General features: G+C 41.9%; 1 protein-coding gene across 1 annotated transcript in view; it reads left to right on the forward strand.

Annotated features, from left to right (window-relative positions):
• Positions 1 to 17,272, forward strand: part of MAP3K3 (mitogen-activated protein kinase kinase kinase 3) — a 60,400-nt gene that overhangs the window by 6,580 nt on the left and 36,548 nt on the right. Inside the window, exons 2-3 of the mRNA XM_086687690.1 lie at positions 3,140 to 3,261; positions 15,513 to 15,553. Coding sequence (XP_086543816.1) covers positions 3,140 to 3,261; positions 15,513 to 15,553 — 163 coding nt within the window. The remainder of the gene's footprint in view (positions 1 to 3,139; positions 3,262 to 15,512; positions 15,554 to 17,272) is intronic.

Here is a 17,272-nt window from a genome sequence, read left to right on the forward strand (position 1 = left end):
AGTACTCAGTAAATGGTTATTGGTAATGACTAATAAAAATTCAGGAATAAAATTAAACATTAGGATAGATTAAGTAGTGTCCAGTCTTTTCCCATTGACCTTTCTCCATTGAAAATAATAGCCAACATTTTTTTAGCATTACTAAGTGTTAGGTACCACGAGGGAATAATTTGTAAGTTCGTTTTTCTTTTAACTCTCACAGCAGCTCTGTGATATGATATATTTATTTATCTCCATTTTATAGATGAGGAAATTGAGGTTTAGGGAGAATAGTGATTTGTTCAAAGCCTCCTTAAATCCAGGTCTTTCTGACTACATATAAATGACTGCTGAACGCTAAGAAAGCTGCTATTTGTTTTTAAAATTTTTGTTTGATTGTTTTTATTTTTAAGAAATACCATACTGGAGGGTTAATAATTAAGTTAAAATCTCAATCCAGGAAGAAATGCCTAAAAGAGCCACTTGATTTACTTCCTGTCTTTATCCACGTCCTCAGTTTGAAGTATCAGTTTAAGAACCTGTCTGCCTCTAGCAATGTTTTCGACTTTGACACAAAATCAGATTCTATTACCCTGTGTCATTTGTGTCAGTTATCCCGGGTTTCAGGAGATAGTGCCAAACCATTCCTCAAATGTGTTCTCAGCGCTGGAACTACCAAACAAGTTTATCCATGAAGTAATGCCAGGAACTGGTTAGCTTCCTGGAAACAGAATTTGTCAACCTGATAAACCAGCTCTTATAATAGCATCATCTTACACAGAATTAGAAACGCTTTCTGTAGTCCTGCTTGTTGTGGATTTGACTTAAAAAGCATGCGTCTCTGTGTGTACTCACATCCATCTCAGTTCAGTATCTGAGTTTAGACAACAACAGAAATTACCAGTTCTCAGAGTGGTTATCTTGATAACGAAAACTCCGTGTATTCTGCTGTTAGGAATATCACTCACTGGATGTGCCTCAGAAAACACATACCTAGTCATGATCCTCCTTATAGTGATCCCAATTTACTGTTACAGTTGGTCCAAACATCGTATACACATATTAAATATACATAATATATAAGCTTATGTATATTGTATATATAAGCCAATCTTCCTAGCTTAGATGTTATGCTCTAATTTTTAAACTTTTGTTGGGAAGTTAAAAAAACAAAATATGCAAGTCTCTTTCTTTAAGGAGCCTATAGGAAAATCACTAGGAAATATAAAATAATTGATGGGATGTATGTGTTTTAATTTTGACAAATGTCTTTTTGTAGGTACCCACTTTCTTTTTACTCATTATCCCATTTATTTATCCTTTTGGTTCTACATCACCTCTCAAACATACTTTGGTATATATTTTGAAATGGAATTAGATAGGAAGCTACTCTACTCATGTTTTTCCTGCACATTTTTAAGTCTAATTTTACTTTTATGAGCAGTCAGAAACCTCCCCAATGGGCACCTTTCTCCTTCCTTTCCTGCACCTTCTCAGAGGGCATGTAGGGTACCTGAGCAGATTTGATCTAGAAAGAAGAGAGGCAAATAGCACAGATTTACTTCTTATACTTCAGGCTGTTCTTTCCTTTCCACAAGGTATTAGAATATTTCCAAGGCATGATGATGAAAGACAAAAGATAGGTGCTCTATGGGTGGAGTCTTTTGTACTTGCTTCTTTTAAGCTATGCTTCTGGTCCTCAAGTGACTCAGTCGTCACCAAAACAAGTGTAACAACTCATCTGTCATGTTCCTTTCCAGATCAACAGATTTATTTTCAACTCCCAAATGCTATTTGGGTAGACAAGGATGTCTTGAAAGACCTGGGAGAATTTTGCAAAACGTGGAATTGGGCTGGTTTGAGTTCTGGGTTTTGGCCACTTGTCTTCAATGCATGAGAATTCCAGTACTCTGCTATTTCAAGAAAAGGGGATTAAAAGTAATGCCAGTAAGGCAGAGACAATGCATTGCTTGGTCAGTTAGGGAAGAAAAACAATAGAACTGCCTTTTCACTTCCCTGTGGGAAGCAGAAGGCCTATAAACTTGTAAAGAGTTGGGAGGGGGGCTGCTCAAAGGCTAGGCATGTAAAACAACTTCTGTTCAAAGCAGCTACCTTGAGGTCCTTGTTTGGTACCTTTTAAAATGTGCTTTTCTAGGGGCACCTGGGTGGCTCAGTAGGTTAAGCATCTGAGACTTCAGCTCAGGTTTTGATCTCATGGTTTGTGAGTTCAAGAGCCACATCAGGCTCTGTGCTGACAGCTCAGAGCCTGGAGCCTGCTTCGGATTCTGTGTCTCCTCTTTCTGCCCTCCCCTGCTTGCTCATGCACTCTCCCCCCCCCCCCCCCCGCCAAAATAAATAAATCTTAAAATAATAATAAATAAATAAATAAATACACAAATACATAAATACATAAATAAATAAAGTGTGTTCTTCTAGGGGCAACTGGGTGCCTCAGTCAGACTCTTAGTTTCAGCTCAGGTCAAGATCTCATGGTTCATGAGTTTGAGCCCCACATCTGGCTCTGTGCAAACAGTGCAGAGCCTATTTAGGATTCTCTCTCCCCCCTCTCCCCTCTCCTGCTCTCTCTCTCTCTCAAAATAAACTTAAAAAAAATTTTTTTTAATGTGCTTTTCTACCTGGGATGCTTTAAGAATAAGTCTGTGTGTGACTCTGTCCCATAATCAGCTCTCCATGAATTCATCTTTTCACTCAGTACCCTACTACACTGTGCTGGTTGTTGTTCACTCCAACTTTTCATTTGTTTTTCCTGATTGAGTTTCTCTGGCACTGGAAGAATTGCCCTGTCTGAGCAACTCCCTTGCCGCCAGTGAATTGGTAAATATTGCTGCCAGAAATCTGATTGGAGATATGTTAAGAATCCATTAAAATTCAAATTGCCAGAGTCTGACCTCAGTTATCTACTTTTCAGAGACATCAAATGCATGTGATTATAGTTATAGGATCTGTCGTTTTACCTGGGCAGAACTTACAATTTTTAGTACTAATTTGCTGGTCTGTATTTTATTTTTAAGTTTTTATTTAAATTCCAATTAGTTACCATACAGTGTAATACTACTTTCAGGTGTACAATTTGGTGATTCAGCACTTACCTGTGGTCCATTTTAAAGTATCTTAGCCCATGTGCTCTCTTTCATTGCAGACGAACAGGAGGCATTGAACTCAATCATGAAGGATCTGGTGGCCCTCCAGATGAGCCGACGTCACCGGGTGCCTGGATATGAGACCATGAAGAGCAAAGACACGGGTCACCCAAATAGGCAGGTGTGTGTGGCCATGGCAGACCCACCTACAGTTGCTGGGAAGGGGTTTTCAAATGGGCAATATTTGAGAAGCCAAGGATACTCTAATACCAGGTTAGAATGCTTTTGGCCCCTTTCTTTCAGAGTTTAGTAAATGGTGAGTGGTATATACCAGCCAGGTGTGGGTCCTGATCTGGATCCCCAAAGCCTTGTGCATCTGACCTTGTGTATAGTGTTGTATCTGTGGAGAATAAGAATAATTCCTTCATGTATTATGGGGACAGTATTCATGTAACTCTTCCTTTACTGATTATTGGCAGATGTTTAATCCAGATTCATAATCTCTCAGGAGGTTTTTTAGCTACCTTACAGTGTATACTCAGGAAAAATTAGTTAATTTTAGTTTTAGCATATGTAAAATATAATCAGGAAGGGAAATTTACTTAATAAGATGTCACATAATATATTCTAAAGGTAACAATGAGTGATTTTATTATTTTTGTTTACACTTGTTTCCCCTTATAGTAACTTAGGTAGTTGAGAGTGTCTACTCTACTGAGAGTTGTGTGCTTCTTTAGGAAAATAGTTACTATTTTTATTAACATTTAAACCTGTGCACTGTTGAGAATCTTTTTCCCATCTCTAGTGTCATTTACAAACTCCCTGTTTCCTGGGTACTTTGGCCTTCAGAGAGGAGTGAATGATGGGGAGCTTTCCTCCCTAGTGGGTTATCTAGTGCTATATCATATGGCATATTTCGTGTATTTGGTGAAAATTTGTACATGCCATTCTCCTTTGTGGTTCACTTCCTTATCAGCTAACCTTCCTTCTCTTTCCTCATTTGCACCTCATTTACCAATTCTTCAGAAGAATCCTTGGTTCCTAGAGAAAAAGTAAGGCCCTAGAACTTTTTCTGTCTAAGGTCTTGCTAGATATAGTCTCCCAGAGTATTTCCTGCCTTTAGGAAAACTGGGGACCCTGCATCCTTTTGTTTCATGATATAACAGAAGGATTAGCTTAGAAGGCTGGTTTGTTTTTATGGCTACCTTACAGAACTGGGGGAATAGGGCCCATTCTTTTACTATTTTCATACATTATTCTGTCTAATTGTGTGGGTTCTGCCTTGTGGTAACTCTTTGCTATTCAAAGCTGCTTTTGGAAGGAGCATTTTACCAGAAGTGAGTCCCCTCCCCCAGGCTTGAGCCTAATGACCTCACTTTCCTTCCTGTCTTCCTATGTGGAGTGTGCTGCTCCAGTCAGCTGATCTTTCTCCAAATGGGGCTGATAGTGTGGATATCAGTTAGGTGAAAAGGGGAAGCTTTCTTGAGTTGGAAGGCCTAAATGGACCAGGCCGGGAAGAGGAGGGTGGCATGGCCTCTGATCATTCCTTGAAGGGAGTTACCTTTTAGAGATCCTTCCTTTTTTCCTTCTTCTTTTTTTTTTTATGTTTATTTATTTATTCTGGGGAGAGAGTGCATGAGTGTACACAAGCAGGGGAGGGGCAGAGAGAGAGAGGGGGAGACACAGAATCCAAAGTAGGCTCTAGGCTCTGAGCTGTCAGTGCAGAGCCTGTTTTGGGGCTCAAACCAGGAACCGTGAGATCATGACCTGAGCTGAAGTCGGACACTCAACCGACTAAGCCACCCAGGTGCCCCTAGAGATCCTCTGCTTAGAGCCTAAAAACTATTATAAGAAAAGTCCTGATCTTTACTGTGCCTGCTGCTGTGTTATTGGAATAAAGTTAGTGGTTATGAAGGGAGAAGGCTGTGAAAAGGATTGACTGCTGGTTAAGAAGTAACCTTAACAAGAGGTAGTGGCTCTAAGGACCCACAATTTACTTGAATATCATCATACTTTTTCTGTTTCATGGAGGATACACATTATTAACCTCAGTTTTTTTGTTTTTAAAGAAAAAACACAGCAGCAGTAGGAGCTCAGCCCTTCTGAACAGCCCCACAGTAACAACAAGCTCATGTGCAGGGGCTGTAAGAAAAAGAAATTTTTGGGAAGGAACCACATTACTCATTAAAGCTAAAATGTGCTTTCAAATCTGATCCAAGTGCTGGAAGAGTGTGGAGTTCATTTCCCAGACAAGTCATTTTAGTGGATTTGTAGGGAGCACTGGTTACTTATAACCTGTATTCTGTGCTTTTAGCCACCAATTTGCAGAATAGTATTATTCATAAGCAGTGTCTCTCAGTGCTGTCCAGTATACTTCATGTGATGATAGAAGTGTTCTGTATCTGTGCTGTCCAATGTGATAGCCACTAGCCACACATAGCTATTGATCAACTGAGGAAGTCAATTTTAGGTTTTATTTAATTAAAAAAAAATTTTTTTTTAATGTTTATTTATTTTTGAGAGAGAAAGAGACAGAGCATGAACAGGGGAGGGGCAGAGAGAGAGGGAGACACAGAATCCAAAGCAGGCTCCAGGCTCTGAGCTGTCAGCACAGAGCCTGACATGGGGCTCGGACCCGCAAACTGTGAGATCATGACCTGAGCCGAAGTCGGACGCTTAACCGACTTAGCCACCCAGGCACCCCAGATTTTATTTAATTTTAATTAATTTAAATTTAAATAGCCATATGTGGCTAGTGGCTACTGTCTTGGACAGTACAACTTTATATACTATAAGAGACTGTTGGTTTGCTGGGCAAGAAATTAAGTGCATGCTTGGAGGTGTTTAGCAATTCATTGGTGTACATTCATTCTTCCACACAGGTCATGTGTTTCTATACATTGTGATAAGCTCATTAATGAGAATCCTATCTAAGATTCTATTCCAGAGGCATGGGGACTGGGGGGTAGTGAAGCTGTGGAACTGACATGACTGTTTAGAAATGGAAGCTCAAAGTTGTATGCTAATATCAGACAGAAGGGCAATGAAAATGTCAAGATCATTTTTCCCCCTTAATAAAGTCAAGGTTGTAGAATGGCCTCTCCTGGGAATTGTAGCAGATGTTCAGCTTCTGACCAGGGGAGGTATTCTTCAGCAAAATCCAAAAGGCGAAAGGGGGAGAAAGTCTCAGTGAATATATTTCTAGGAAGGATGGGGTGAGATGAAAGTGGAGGAAACCTTTGGAGGGAGATGTGTTTATAGTTTAGTGTAATGAAAAGAACCTGGCCTAGGAGTCTGCCAGTGTTAATAATCTGTTAACGTAGGACTTTACAGACTGAATCCCTATTTGTTATTATTGTTGTTGTTTGCTTAGGCTTGGGATAGGATTAAACTGTATTCTCCATTACCAGTTCCTCTGCCAGAAAGTCCATACTTAGCAGAGAAGAATGAAAGATCAAAACCTAATTTAAATGGCTAAGAGATGCCAAATTGAGCTAGGAAATGTCAAATAGGGCTAAAGATTCAAATTGCAGAGTACCAGTTGAAAGTAACCAAGTGTTTGGTTAGAAAGGTTGCTTTTTCAGGCAGGGGATGGCGCTGACAGAGGCAAAGGGCACTTACTGCAGCATGAGAAGCGCAGTGCTGGCCACAGGGCAGCGCTAAGATTAGCAGAGCCTTACGGGGCTCAAGCTGGACACAGCAAAGGAAAGCCAGAGGAGCTATGGATTGACAATTGCTGCGGAGCTGAGGCCTGGAAGAATTGGAAAACCTAATTTAATATCTCTGCTTAGCAGGACTTCAGGCATCCTCTTGCCTGAGTGAGCAAGCTAGGTAACTAATTGAAAAAGAGAATGCTTTTGGCAACAACTAAGCGTTCTGAGCAGCTTTGGACGAACATGGGCAATGAGGTGCTCAACTATGAACTCTTTGCTAGGAGGTAGGATCTGGGTTCTCTGCATTCTTCCTCTTGTACGTTAGATCCCTGGAAGCCTACAGCCTTGTTAGAGCTGGCCGAACAATCTTAGATGTGTGGCCCATCCCAGTGTGTGGTTGGGGCCTACGGACAGTTTTGCAGGTGGTGATGAGCAACACCCCTTTAGCAGTCATCAGCTCACAGTGCTTTATCAATAGGTGCAATTTCTCTGTGAAGCTGACAGCTTAGTGTACTGAAAAGAGTACTGGCCTAGAAGTCTTGGAGTTGTTAATAATCCATTAACCTAGGATTTTACAGTTTACCGAGTGCTTTCAACAACAACAGTTGATAGCACTAACAACTGTAAGCATGTGTATGATGCTTAAAAGTTTGCAGAGTGCTTACGCAAAGGTATTTGGTAGAGCCAGGAAGCAAACCCAGATCTTCTGACTCCTGGTCACAGTAATTTTACTGTATATAAGTCTAATCATCTTTCTAAACCTCAGTTTTTCCATCTGAAATTATACCCGTTGTGTCTACCTCTTAAAGTTGTTGTAAGGTCACAGGCAGAATGTAAAGCATTTTGTACATCGTAAAACAGATGTACAGATGTAAAGTGGTAGTGATTACATCACTCTGTTATGTTCTGGCACTGCAGGTATGAGTTCTAGTGAAAGCCTCTAATCAGAATTCTGCATACTGTCATGGAACTGAAAAGGTTAAGGTTTTCTACCTTTATTGGATTGTTATTCCTGTCTATCAGATAGTTCTTTGGAAATTGCTGAAGCTAGCCTAATTTCTTAAAATCCCAGGGGAGGAAGAAATAGAATCCTTAATTCCTGTTTCTCTCAAGTCTTACCAATAACTGGTAAGTAGAGGCTTGAATAGCATCCAGGCTCTGGGTCTGACTTTGCAGGTGTTCACTAGTGGGTGCTTCAGAATGGAAAAGTTGCTTTCCTCATTTCAGGCACTAGCAGGACAGGACTCTTGGCTATCAGTTCTAAAGGAGGAAAATTCTGGGGGCTGTTCCTCCAGTATGGCCAGTGATTGAGCAGACTGTCTTTTGCTTTTACTGTGACAGACCTGGCTCTTCAGGACTTCCATTCTCTTTCAGAGGTTGTTGATAAGATTGTCTGGCTAGTTTGAAAATGAAACGTAAAGCAATATATAAGCCTGATACTTTATTTTGTAAGAAGGCTGCTTTATTTATATTTTATATATATATATATATATATATATATATATGCATATATATATTTATATTTGTGCGTGTGTGCGTGTGTGTGTAGCAGTGGTTTATTAGGCAGCAATAGCTAAGCAATATACCATTCAATCATTGATTCATTCAGATGCTCACTGAGCTGCTCCTGCATGCCAGACACAGTGCAAGGACTGGGCATATAGAAAGAACTAGGGCAGAGAAGGTTGCTTTACAGTCATCTCTTCCGTTGCCCTTAGGACTTTCCAGACCCACACAAAATTATTTTTGTTGTCCTTTTTTTTTTTCTTTTCATTTTTTATCTTTGGCAAAATAAGGACTCTAGTGCCAAAAATATGGGAGCCATTAAAGATACATAGCAAATACAGGGAAAAGGAGAGCTACAGAATCAGAGTGCACTCTGAACAATGGCTAGCTGAAACCTTTGTCAAATCCAGTTAGTTCACAAACATTTGTTTAATAAACCCAGATTTGTACAGGGATTCCTGGGAGCTTTCTTGGGTTGCATGTTCAGTTGTTGAGTTTAGACTTTGAGAAGGTTATTTCTACTTCAGTTTGGCATCATTGTTGATTACTCCTATTGTCCCTGCTGAGTTCCCAAATCTGTAGTTCAGCCAGGAGGCCTACACTATCTTCCTGAGATTGGCTGTGGTGGGCAGGCGACTTGAACTTGCCTAGACCTGAATTTTTATACTGGAACTTCTTTTCTTAGCAGGGATGGCACCTCTCCCTTCAGTTCAACATGTGCCTGTAGTCAAGCCTCTTAGATATACAAAGAAATGTGTTATGTTCCCTGTACCCTGGGAGCCATACAGTCTTATTGGGAAATGAAAACTACATTAAAAAAAAGAAACTGAGGTAGGATGCAACTATGCCTAAATATATGATACAGATAGTGAGTGCCACGAAAGTGTAAGGTGAGCTTGAGCCGAAGGAGTTACAGAGTCATTTCTGGAGGGGGTAGCACTTAACTAGGCTGTGAAGGAATGTGTGAATGTTTAGCTAGGTGGACAGGAGGAAGGGTGGCACTCCGAGTCAGGCAACTGAAAGGCTAAAGGCTTAGGGCAAAGAACGAACCTGGCTTATTTCAGGAAATAGAGTGGGCATTGTTTGGGCCGGAGAGAGCAGTCCTGCTGAGGACAGTGTGAGATGGCTAGGTAAACTGAGTGAGCTTAAATCCCAGAGGACTTTGAATGACAGCTGAGGATTTAGACTTTCTTGTATAGATCAGGGGTGTCACTGATTACTTTTTGAACAAGGAAGGGACATGGTGAAAGTGGTGGTTAAGATGACTGAAACCGTAGAGGGATGTAGACTGTGTTGGCAGCGGGAGCTCCGAAGTGCAGAGGCCGCTTTACGAATCCAGGAGTAAGGGGAAAGGGTCTCAGTGAGAGTGATGACAGAGAGAATGGGAAGTGGGGTTCTGTCCCAGAGGCCTTTGAAGGGAGGATTGGAGGGGAGAGGAAGGAAAGAATCAAGTGGAACTCAGAGGTTTGTCTTCAGCCAAGAGGGCAGTGGTACCAATGTTAGAAATGGCATTGATGAGAAAGGAGACTAGTTTAGGAGGCTGGTTGGTGCAAACATACATGTAGTGAGGTTGAGTTTGAGATCATAGTAAAAAAAAAAAAAAATTCAGATTGTATGCATGTGTGTATGTGTGTTTTTGCAGGTCCACAATCCTTTATCTGCGTTTCTGAAATCCGAAGGGTACTGGAAACTGAAAGACTTTTTTTTTTTTTTTTTTTTTGGTAAATTTGTGGCAGACTCATTTGGCAGCAAAACCTGGTTTGAGTGGACGTAGGGCTGTTTATAGTCTTTCTTTATTCCACTTATTGTGAGTATTCACACTTTTCACTACAAAAACTAGCTTGTACTGTGTTAACAGAAAAACCCTAAGTCTTAGGTGACTTAACACAATATGCCCAGTGTGGGGAAGGGAAGGACAGTGTTCCCCACAGTCAGAACCCTGATCGAGGGTGGCCCCACTGACCTGGAACATGTGGCCACCAAAGAAGAGAGTGTAGAACTCAGTTATGTTCCCAGCTCTTGGTCAGAACTAGTGATAAAGTCCCAAACTAACTTCAAGAGAGGCTAAGCAGGACAGAGGTGCGTGGGGGAATACCTGTTCATGTTCTGCCTGTGCCGTGGAAGTGCTGCCCCAGAGACCCTCCCTGGGGGGAGGCGTCACATAATATATATGACAGGTACCATACTTCCTCTCTAAGCTAAAAAAACGCATTCTGAAACCCTTTTCGCCCCAAGAATTTTGGCTAAAGGCTAATGGGACCTGTGTTTTCATTTATTGAGCACTTACTATGTGCCAGGTACCATTCTCATGTCTTTACCTAATTATTTCATTTAATTCTTCTGATAACTCCATGAGATAAATATCGTTACTATTCGCACTTGACAGATGAGGAAACTGAGTTACAGATAGGTTAGTCAAATTCAAGGTCATAGAGCTAGGAGGTTGTAGAGCCAGGGTTTGAAGCCAGATGGTTTGACTTTGCTGTCACATTTTTAAGAACAACATATCTGCCTCAAATACATGGCAGACAGAGGAAGTTTTGCTTGAGAGATTGGGGCTGGTCATAGAGATTTGGAAATTTTCTATTTACAAGTTGCCTATTTTTTTATTATTAAAAATTTTTAAGTTTATTTATTTTGAGAGAGGGTGGGGGAGGGAGGGAGCATGTGTGTGCCAGCATGAGCAGGAGAGGGGCAGAGAGACAGGAGACAGAATCCCAAACAGGCTCCACGTTGTTGGCACAGAGCTTGAAGCAGGGCTTGATCTCAACAAATCATGAGATCATGACCTGAGCCTCGCAAGATCAAGAGTTGGACACTTAACCAACTGAGCCACCCAGGTGCCCCTCAAGTTGCCCATTTTTTATTCTTACTGAAGAGAGGATGTGAGGAAAGCAGGAGAAATCCAGAGGCCAAAAGTCCAAACATCAACATGTGGGGGGAGGGGTGGGAGAAGGCATGAGGAAGAGGAACCAGCAAAGAAGCAGAAGTGGTTAGAGTGGTGGCAGGTTCCCTGGGCTGGGATAGAGTCACAGAAGGCAGGGGAGGAGAGAACCTCGTGAAAGAGAACTTGGCCACCAGTGTGAAATGTCTCAGAGAAGCAAGGAGAATGGTTGGCAGGAGGAATTGAATATATTTATCTTTATCTGAACTTTTCTTATCCATGGCTTATTCTGGTCAGCCTGACAGGGGGAACTTGGATTTAGGAACTTGGCAGATGTGGACACACCATGTGGTACATGCCAGCATCCTGCCCTAGAAAGGCTGTCACCACATCAAAGAAGGGATTCAGAGCCCTAAGCATCTTTGTTTACACTGCTTACTAATCACAGGCTTGGTTGGTCTTGAGTAGGAGTGATTTGTGGTTTAAGGCAAAAGTTTAAATTCCCTTTCTAACTGAATTCACACGAAATAGTGCTTGGATTATGGTCGTCATTAGATAAATTCATTCCTTCAGTCCCACAAAGGGACAGAGGGGATTCCTTTGTAAGTACATCGAAGTATAATGTCCCAGTTTATGAATAAGAGCTATTGCTATATGTTTTTTATTGCTATAAAAAATGAGATGAAAAGCAACAAAAGAATACAATTTTATTTTAAATCAACAGAGAGAAATAAATCCTAAGGGGCTTTAGTTAACACATCAATATTGGTTAATTAATTGTAATAAAAACAAATGTACTATAGTAATGTATGATGTTAATAATAAATGAAACTGTTTGGTGGGAGGAAAGGTATGTGGGATCTGTTTGCTCAATTTTTCTGAAACTCTAAAGCTGTTCTAGAAACAGAATCTGTTAATAGAAAATACTAACAGTGCAAGCTACACCACGGTGTGCTGGACTGTGAGCAGCAGCAGGTGAAAGGCTCTGGTAGCCCCCTTGCAGGGGCAGACAGGTTTTCAGACTTCGGTGAGCACTCGGGTACTCCCAAGCCAGCTGTGGGACCAGAGAGTGTAGGCAGCTGGAGGTGGCACGTCCGTGTGCAGCAGCATGTCGGGGCACTATGCTGTGGAGGGCCCTTGCCAAGCTAACTGCTCAGCATTCCAGGGAAGGAGAAAAAGAGGACAGGCAACTGCTGTCACCTGTGTAAACCTCAAATCCACACAGTAACTTTCTCTGCAGCACTGCCCCACCTTTCTGCTTGCACATGCCTGCACGTGGGCGCGCGCACACACACACACACACGCTCACACTCACCTGGAGTGCAGACCAGATGGGGCACGGTGCTTTTCCATTCTACTTCCTCCATCCCCATCTACTCACAACCTCAGCCAAAGCATCCCCTACTGGCTCCCCAGGCCCCATAGCTTGCTGCATGATTGGCACCCCAGTGTCCTGGTTCTGACTTCATTATTACTCCCATCTCCTCCATGAGTTCCAAGAAGTAAGGTCCCATTGAAGCTCTGCGTCTGTGAGTAAAATAAACCTCCTTTTTTATTTTTATTTTTTAATGTTTATTTATGTTTGAGAAAGAGAGAGAGACAGAGCGATAGCAGGGGAGGAGCAGAGAGAGAGAGAGAAACAGAATCCGAAGCAGGCTCCAGGCTCTGGGCTGTCGGCACAGAGCCCGAAGCGGGGCTCGAACTCATGAACCGTGAGATCATGACCTGAGCCGAAGCCGGACGCTTAACCAACTGAGCCACCCAGGCGCCCCAAAATAAACCTCCTTTGCCTGTGTGACACTTAAGTTGTGGCAAAGCATGATGGTTAAGAGCTGGGCTTCCAGGGTTTGAATCCTGGCTCTTTCTTTAAAGCATGGTGACCTTGAAGGAACTTATTTAACTTTATTGTCACTCAGTTTCTCCTGTAAAATAGGGACAATAATAGTATTTGTTGTGAGGATTTGCTTAATTGATACATGTAACAGGCTTAGAACAAGGCTTAATACATAGTAAATGTTCAGTAAATGTTAGCTATTGTCATATGCTATTAATGGATGAAGTGGTCTACATGTTACATTAAAGAGTGAGAGGGCAAGATCAGAGCTGTGTTTTGAAGAGTTGTCACATTGCAGGTCAGCAGAGCGGGAGCTTTGCCATCCACTGTTTAGTATATGAACTTTTCAGGGACATGAAGCTCTTTGAGCCCCAATTCCACCTTGTCTTTAAAGTAATGGGATAGAAGATGGCATTATTATATTTTGATTCAATGATTCTCAAGCTGTGGTCTAGGGATCCCTGGGAAGTTCCCAAGAACTTTTCAGGGGGTCCGTGAGGTCAAAACTATTTTCATATTAATACTAAAATGTTACTTGCCCTTTTTACCCTCATTCTCTTAAGAATGTACAGTAGAGTTTTCCAGCGGCTGCATGATACGTATTATCACAACAGATTAAAAGCAGAAGTTGACATGAGAATCCAGCTGTCTCCTATTAAGCCATGCATTAAGGAGATTTGTATTCTGTCACTAAACTCTAAAAATATAATTCTTTTTTATAACAGTGTGTTTATGTTAGCATGTAATATTTTTTAAATTGTTTTAAAATGAACAAAATAAATATAAATTTTGTTTTAATTTCTAATGTGGCAAATATCAGTGGATACAATCTATGCAAACAAAAGCTCTTTGAGGTCCTCAGCCTTTTTTTCTTTTAATTTTTTTAATGTTTTATTTTATTTTTTGAAAGAGAGAGACAGAGTGCAAGCGGCGTTTGGGGGGGGAGGGTGGGCAGAGAGAAGGGAGACACTGAATCCGAAGCAGGCTCCAGGCTCTGTCTGAGCTGTCAGCACAGAACCAGAGGTGGGGCTTGAACCCACGGATACAAGATCATGACCTGAGCCAAAGTCAGATATTCATCCGACTGAACCACCTCAGCCTTAAAAAAAAAAAAAAAAAAAAAAAAAAAAGTTTATTTTTGAGGACAAGAAAAAGACATGAGTGGGGGAGGGGCAGAGAGCAGGGGAGAGAGAATCCCAAGCAGGCTCCACACTGTCAGTGTAGAGTCTGACGCAGGGCTCAGTCTCAAACTGCAAGATGATGACCTGAACTGAAACCAAGAGTCAGAGGCTTAGCCAACTGAGCCACCCAGGTGCCCTATCCTCAGTCATTTTTAGGATGTAAATTAGAACCACTCGTCCAGTTCAGTGGACTGTAAGAGAATTCTAGCTTTCTCATCTCTTGGAAAAAAGTTCTTTATGTACCCACCCCACCTTTCGCATTCTGTCCTGTTTCTGTCGACTTCTCTGTCTGCTCTGTGTTTCTCATCTAAAGATACTCTGAAACTTTCTTCTTTCTTCCAAGCCACAGCCTATTAATTTCTCTTTCTCAGTATACTTTTCACTCACTGTCCACTCTTCCTTTCCTCCATCTCTGTTATTTGTTGGTATCCTGACAGGCTTAGTTTTATTTTTTCACTATACGTGTTCTTTTCTTCTGTAATATCTCTTCCCTTTTCCTGCCATTTTAAACTCGCTTGCTCTTTACAGTATTTCTTCCTCCTTGATTTGTTTCTTAACATTCTAATGCTTCTACTTCCTCCTATTTCTGACGTTTACACTCAATTCTGTTCTCGCTCAATCCATTTAATAAATATTAGGCACAAATATTAGATACCATTTCCTTTGCTTGTCACTGGTAGTACAGAAACAAGATAGGTCCATAGGGTACCCATAGGCTACCCATGATAATCAGCTAAGACAAATCTGGAGACACTTCTAAGGTAACTTGTCCAGGGTCCTGCTTTATGCCACCAGGGGTAGTCTTGAAAGGGTCATGGAAATCCATTGTAACAGCAGCAACCGCATGTCTACTATGTATGAGGTATCTTGTGTATATTATGTTGTTTAGTTCTCGTAGCTCTTCAAATCAGCTATGTTTAGCCTCACTGTACACATGGAAAACTAAGATTCATAGAGCATAAGTAACTTGCTTGTGGACTTATAGCTAGGAAGTATCCATCCCAAGATTTCTCTTTCTCTTCAGTCATATCAGCCAAGAAGGAAAGGTGTCCTGGCCAGGAGGTGATATGGTAGGAGAAAATCCAGAGCCAGTTGTAGAAATAGAGTGTAGGAACTTAGAAATGACATGTCAGCATAGCAGCTGAGCTGGGCAGCCACTTAGAGATCTTGTCCTAAGAGCTTTGTTGCCCCTGAAGTTAGAACTCAAAGGCTACAAGTCACTGGAAAGGAATGCGTATGAGGTAGAGACGCTGTAACGGGAGCCATCAGGGATGTTTGCCTAAGGTTGCTAAAGGACTACCTGAAGCTTACCTGGGAATGGCAGGATAACACATGCCAGAGAACCCGCTAACCTGTCTATCATTCCTTTGACAGAGTGACGTCAGAATCAAGTTTGAGCACAACGGGGAAAGGCGGTAAGTCTGCCTTCTGATCAGTGGTTGTGTTCACGTGTGCTGCGGTTCACAGAAAGCATCGAGCTTATGGAAGCTGTTTCCCTGGAGTGATCCCTGTGGGCTCCCTGGCTAGATGATGGGGTTGATTTGGCATAAAAGGGCAATTTTTACTTTTGGCTTGGCTTACCAATTAAACTTTATTTTTGGTCTTAGGAATGGAAGCCATTTCAACTGCTTTTACTGTTTTTACTCTTCTGCTATTATTCTGCTCCTGTGGGGTCCACCATTTTGCTAGGGGAGGAAGTCAGGACTCCAGCCCTACTCAGTTATGACTTCCAGATACACTGACACTGTGCCACCTGATAGCATCAGAAGGAGATCAGGAGGCGTCTGGGTGGCTCAGTCGGTTGAGTGTCCGACTCTTGATTTCCACTCAGGTCATGATCCCAGGATTATGGGATTGAGCCCCATGTCAGGCTCCATGCTAAGTGTGGAGCCTGTTTAAGATTCTCTCTCTCTCTCTCTCTCTCTGCCCCTCTCCTCTCTCTGTCCTCCCTCTGCCCTCTCCTCTTCTCTCTCTCTCTTCCCTCTGCCCCTCTCTTCTTATCTCTCTCTCTCTCAAAAAATAAAAATAAAAAATTAGTTAAAAGAGGATCAAGATTCTCCTGTGATGTGGTGCTATTTCCAGCCCAGTAGAGTGGCCCTGGCCCCTGGCTTTGTCCACATCAGTGCCAGGTTAGTGACTTGGAAGTTTCTTTATAATGTGTCAGGGTCATGGGAAGCTGCATCAAGTCTGTCAGTTGTGAAAGATTTCAGATCATTTGAGGACATAGAAAGAGGGAGTTTTTCAGTCTATATTCAGTATCTTACCTTGTTAGGGAAGTGAAAGTAATGTTATGAAACCCTTTTGTCCTTTCCTCCATTGTTAGTATTTAGTTTTTTGTAGGAAACCAAGATAGAAGTTTTCAGTGGAGAAAAATAGGACTCCACTTAATTTCTAAAGTTATTTAAGGAAAAACTTATTTTTTTTAAACTCAACATGGGGCTTGAACTCACAACCCCAACATCAAGAATCGCATGTTCTGACTGAGCCAGCCAGATGCTCCTTAAGGAAGAACTTTTAAATAAACTTTATTTTGAGAGAGAGACAGAGCATCCCAAGCAGGCTCCACACTATCAATGCTGAGCCCAGTGTGGGGCTTGATCTCACAACCATGAGATCATGACATGAGCTGAAATCAAGAGTTGGATGCTAACAGACTGAGCCACCCAGACGCCACTTAAGGAATAACTTTTGAAAAGCATACAGAACTCTGGTAGTGGGATAATTGGGACCCTGTGTGTGCACGCATGTGGCGCATATGTGCCTGAGTGTGCTTTTCAATATGTTTCCTGCTATTCCAGTCTCTCTCATTGATACCCCACTTTTGCCTTTGCTTTGAGCATTTGGAAATGTGAAGAGCAAACCCATGAGAATAAGCTCTTCCTCTTAGATTAGTTCCACCAGAGGACATTAGTGCCTCCAAACATTGTTAGCACAAGTCCAGATATGTGGCTGCTGTTCTCCCTTAAAAAGATATGTTAACAAGCCTGCAAGGTTGTCAGAGGTTGCCTGGTGGAAACACTGTGGTCTGCGGAGCCAGAGCCCTGCTACTGCGGTGTGTGTTCTAGGGCTGTTTCAGGCCTGGAGGGAGGAAAGTCTTCTGATTTCTGTCACCAGCGGCTCATCCTGTGTCCTGC

The sequence above is a fragment of the Puma concolor genome, chromosome E1, assembly GCF_028749965.1.
Source record: "Puma concolor isolate L17-30 chromosome E1, mPumCon1.1.hap2, whole genome shotgun sequence".
NCBI classification, from domain to species: domain Eukaryota; kingdom Metazoa; phylum Chordata; class Mammalia; order Carnivora; family Felidae; genus Puma; species Puma concolor.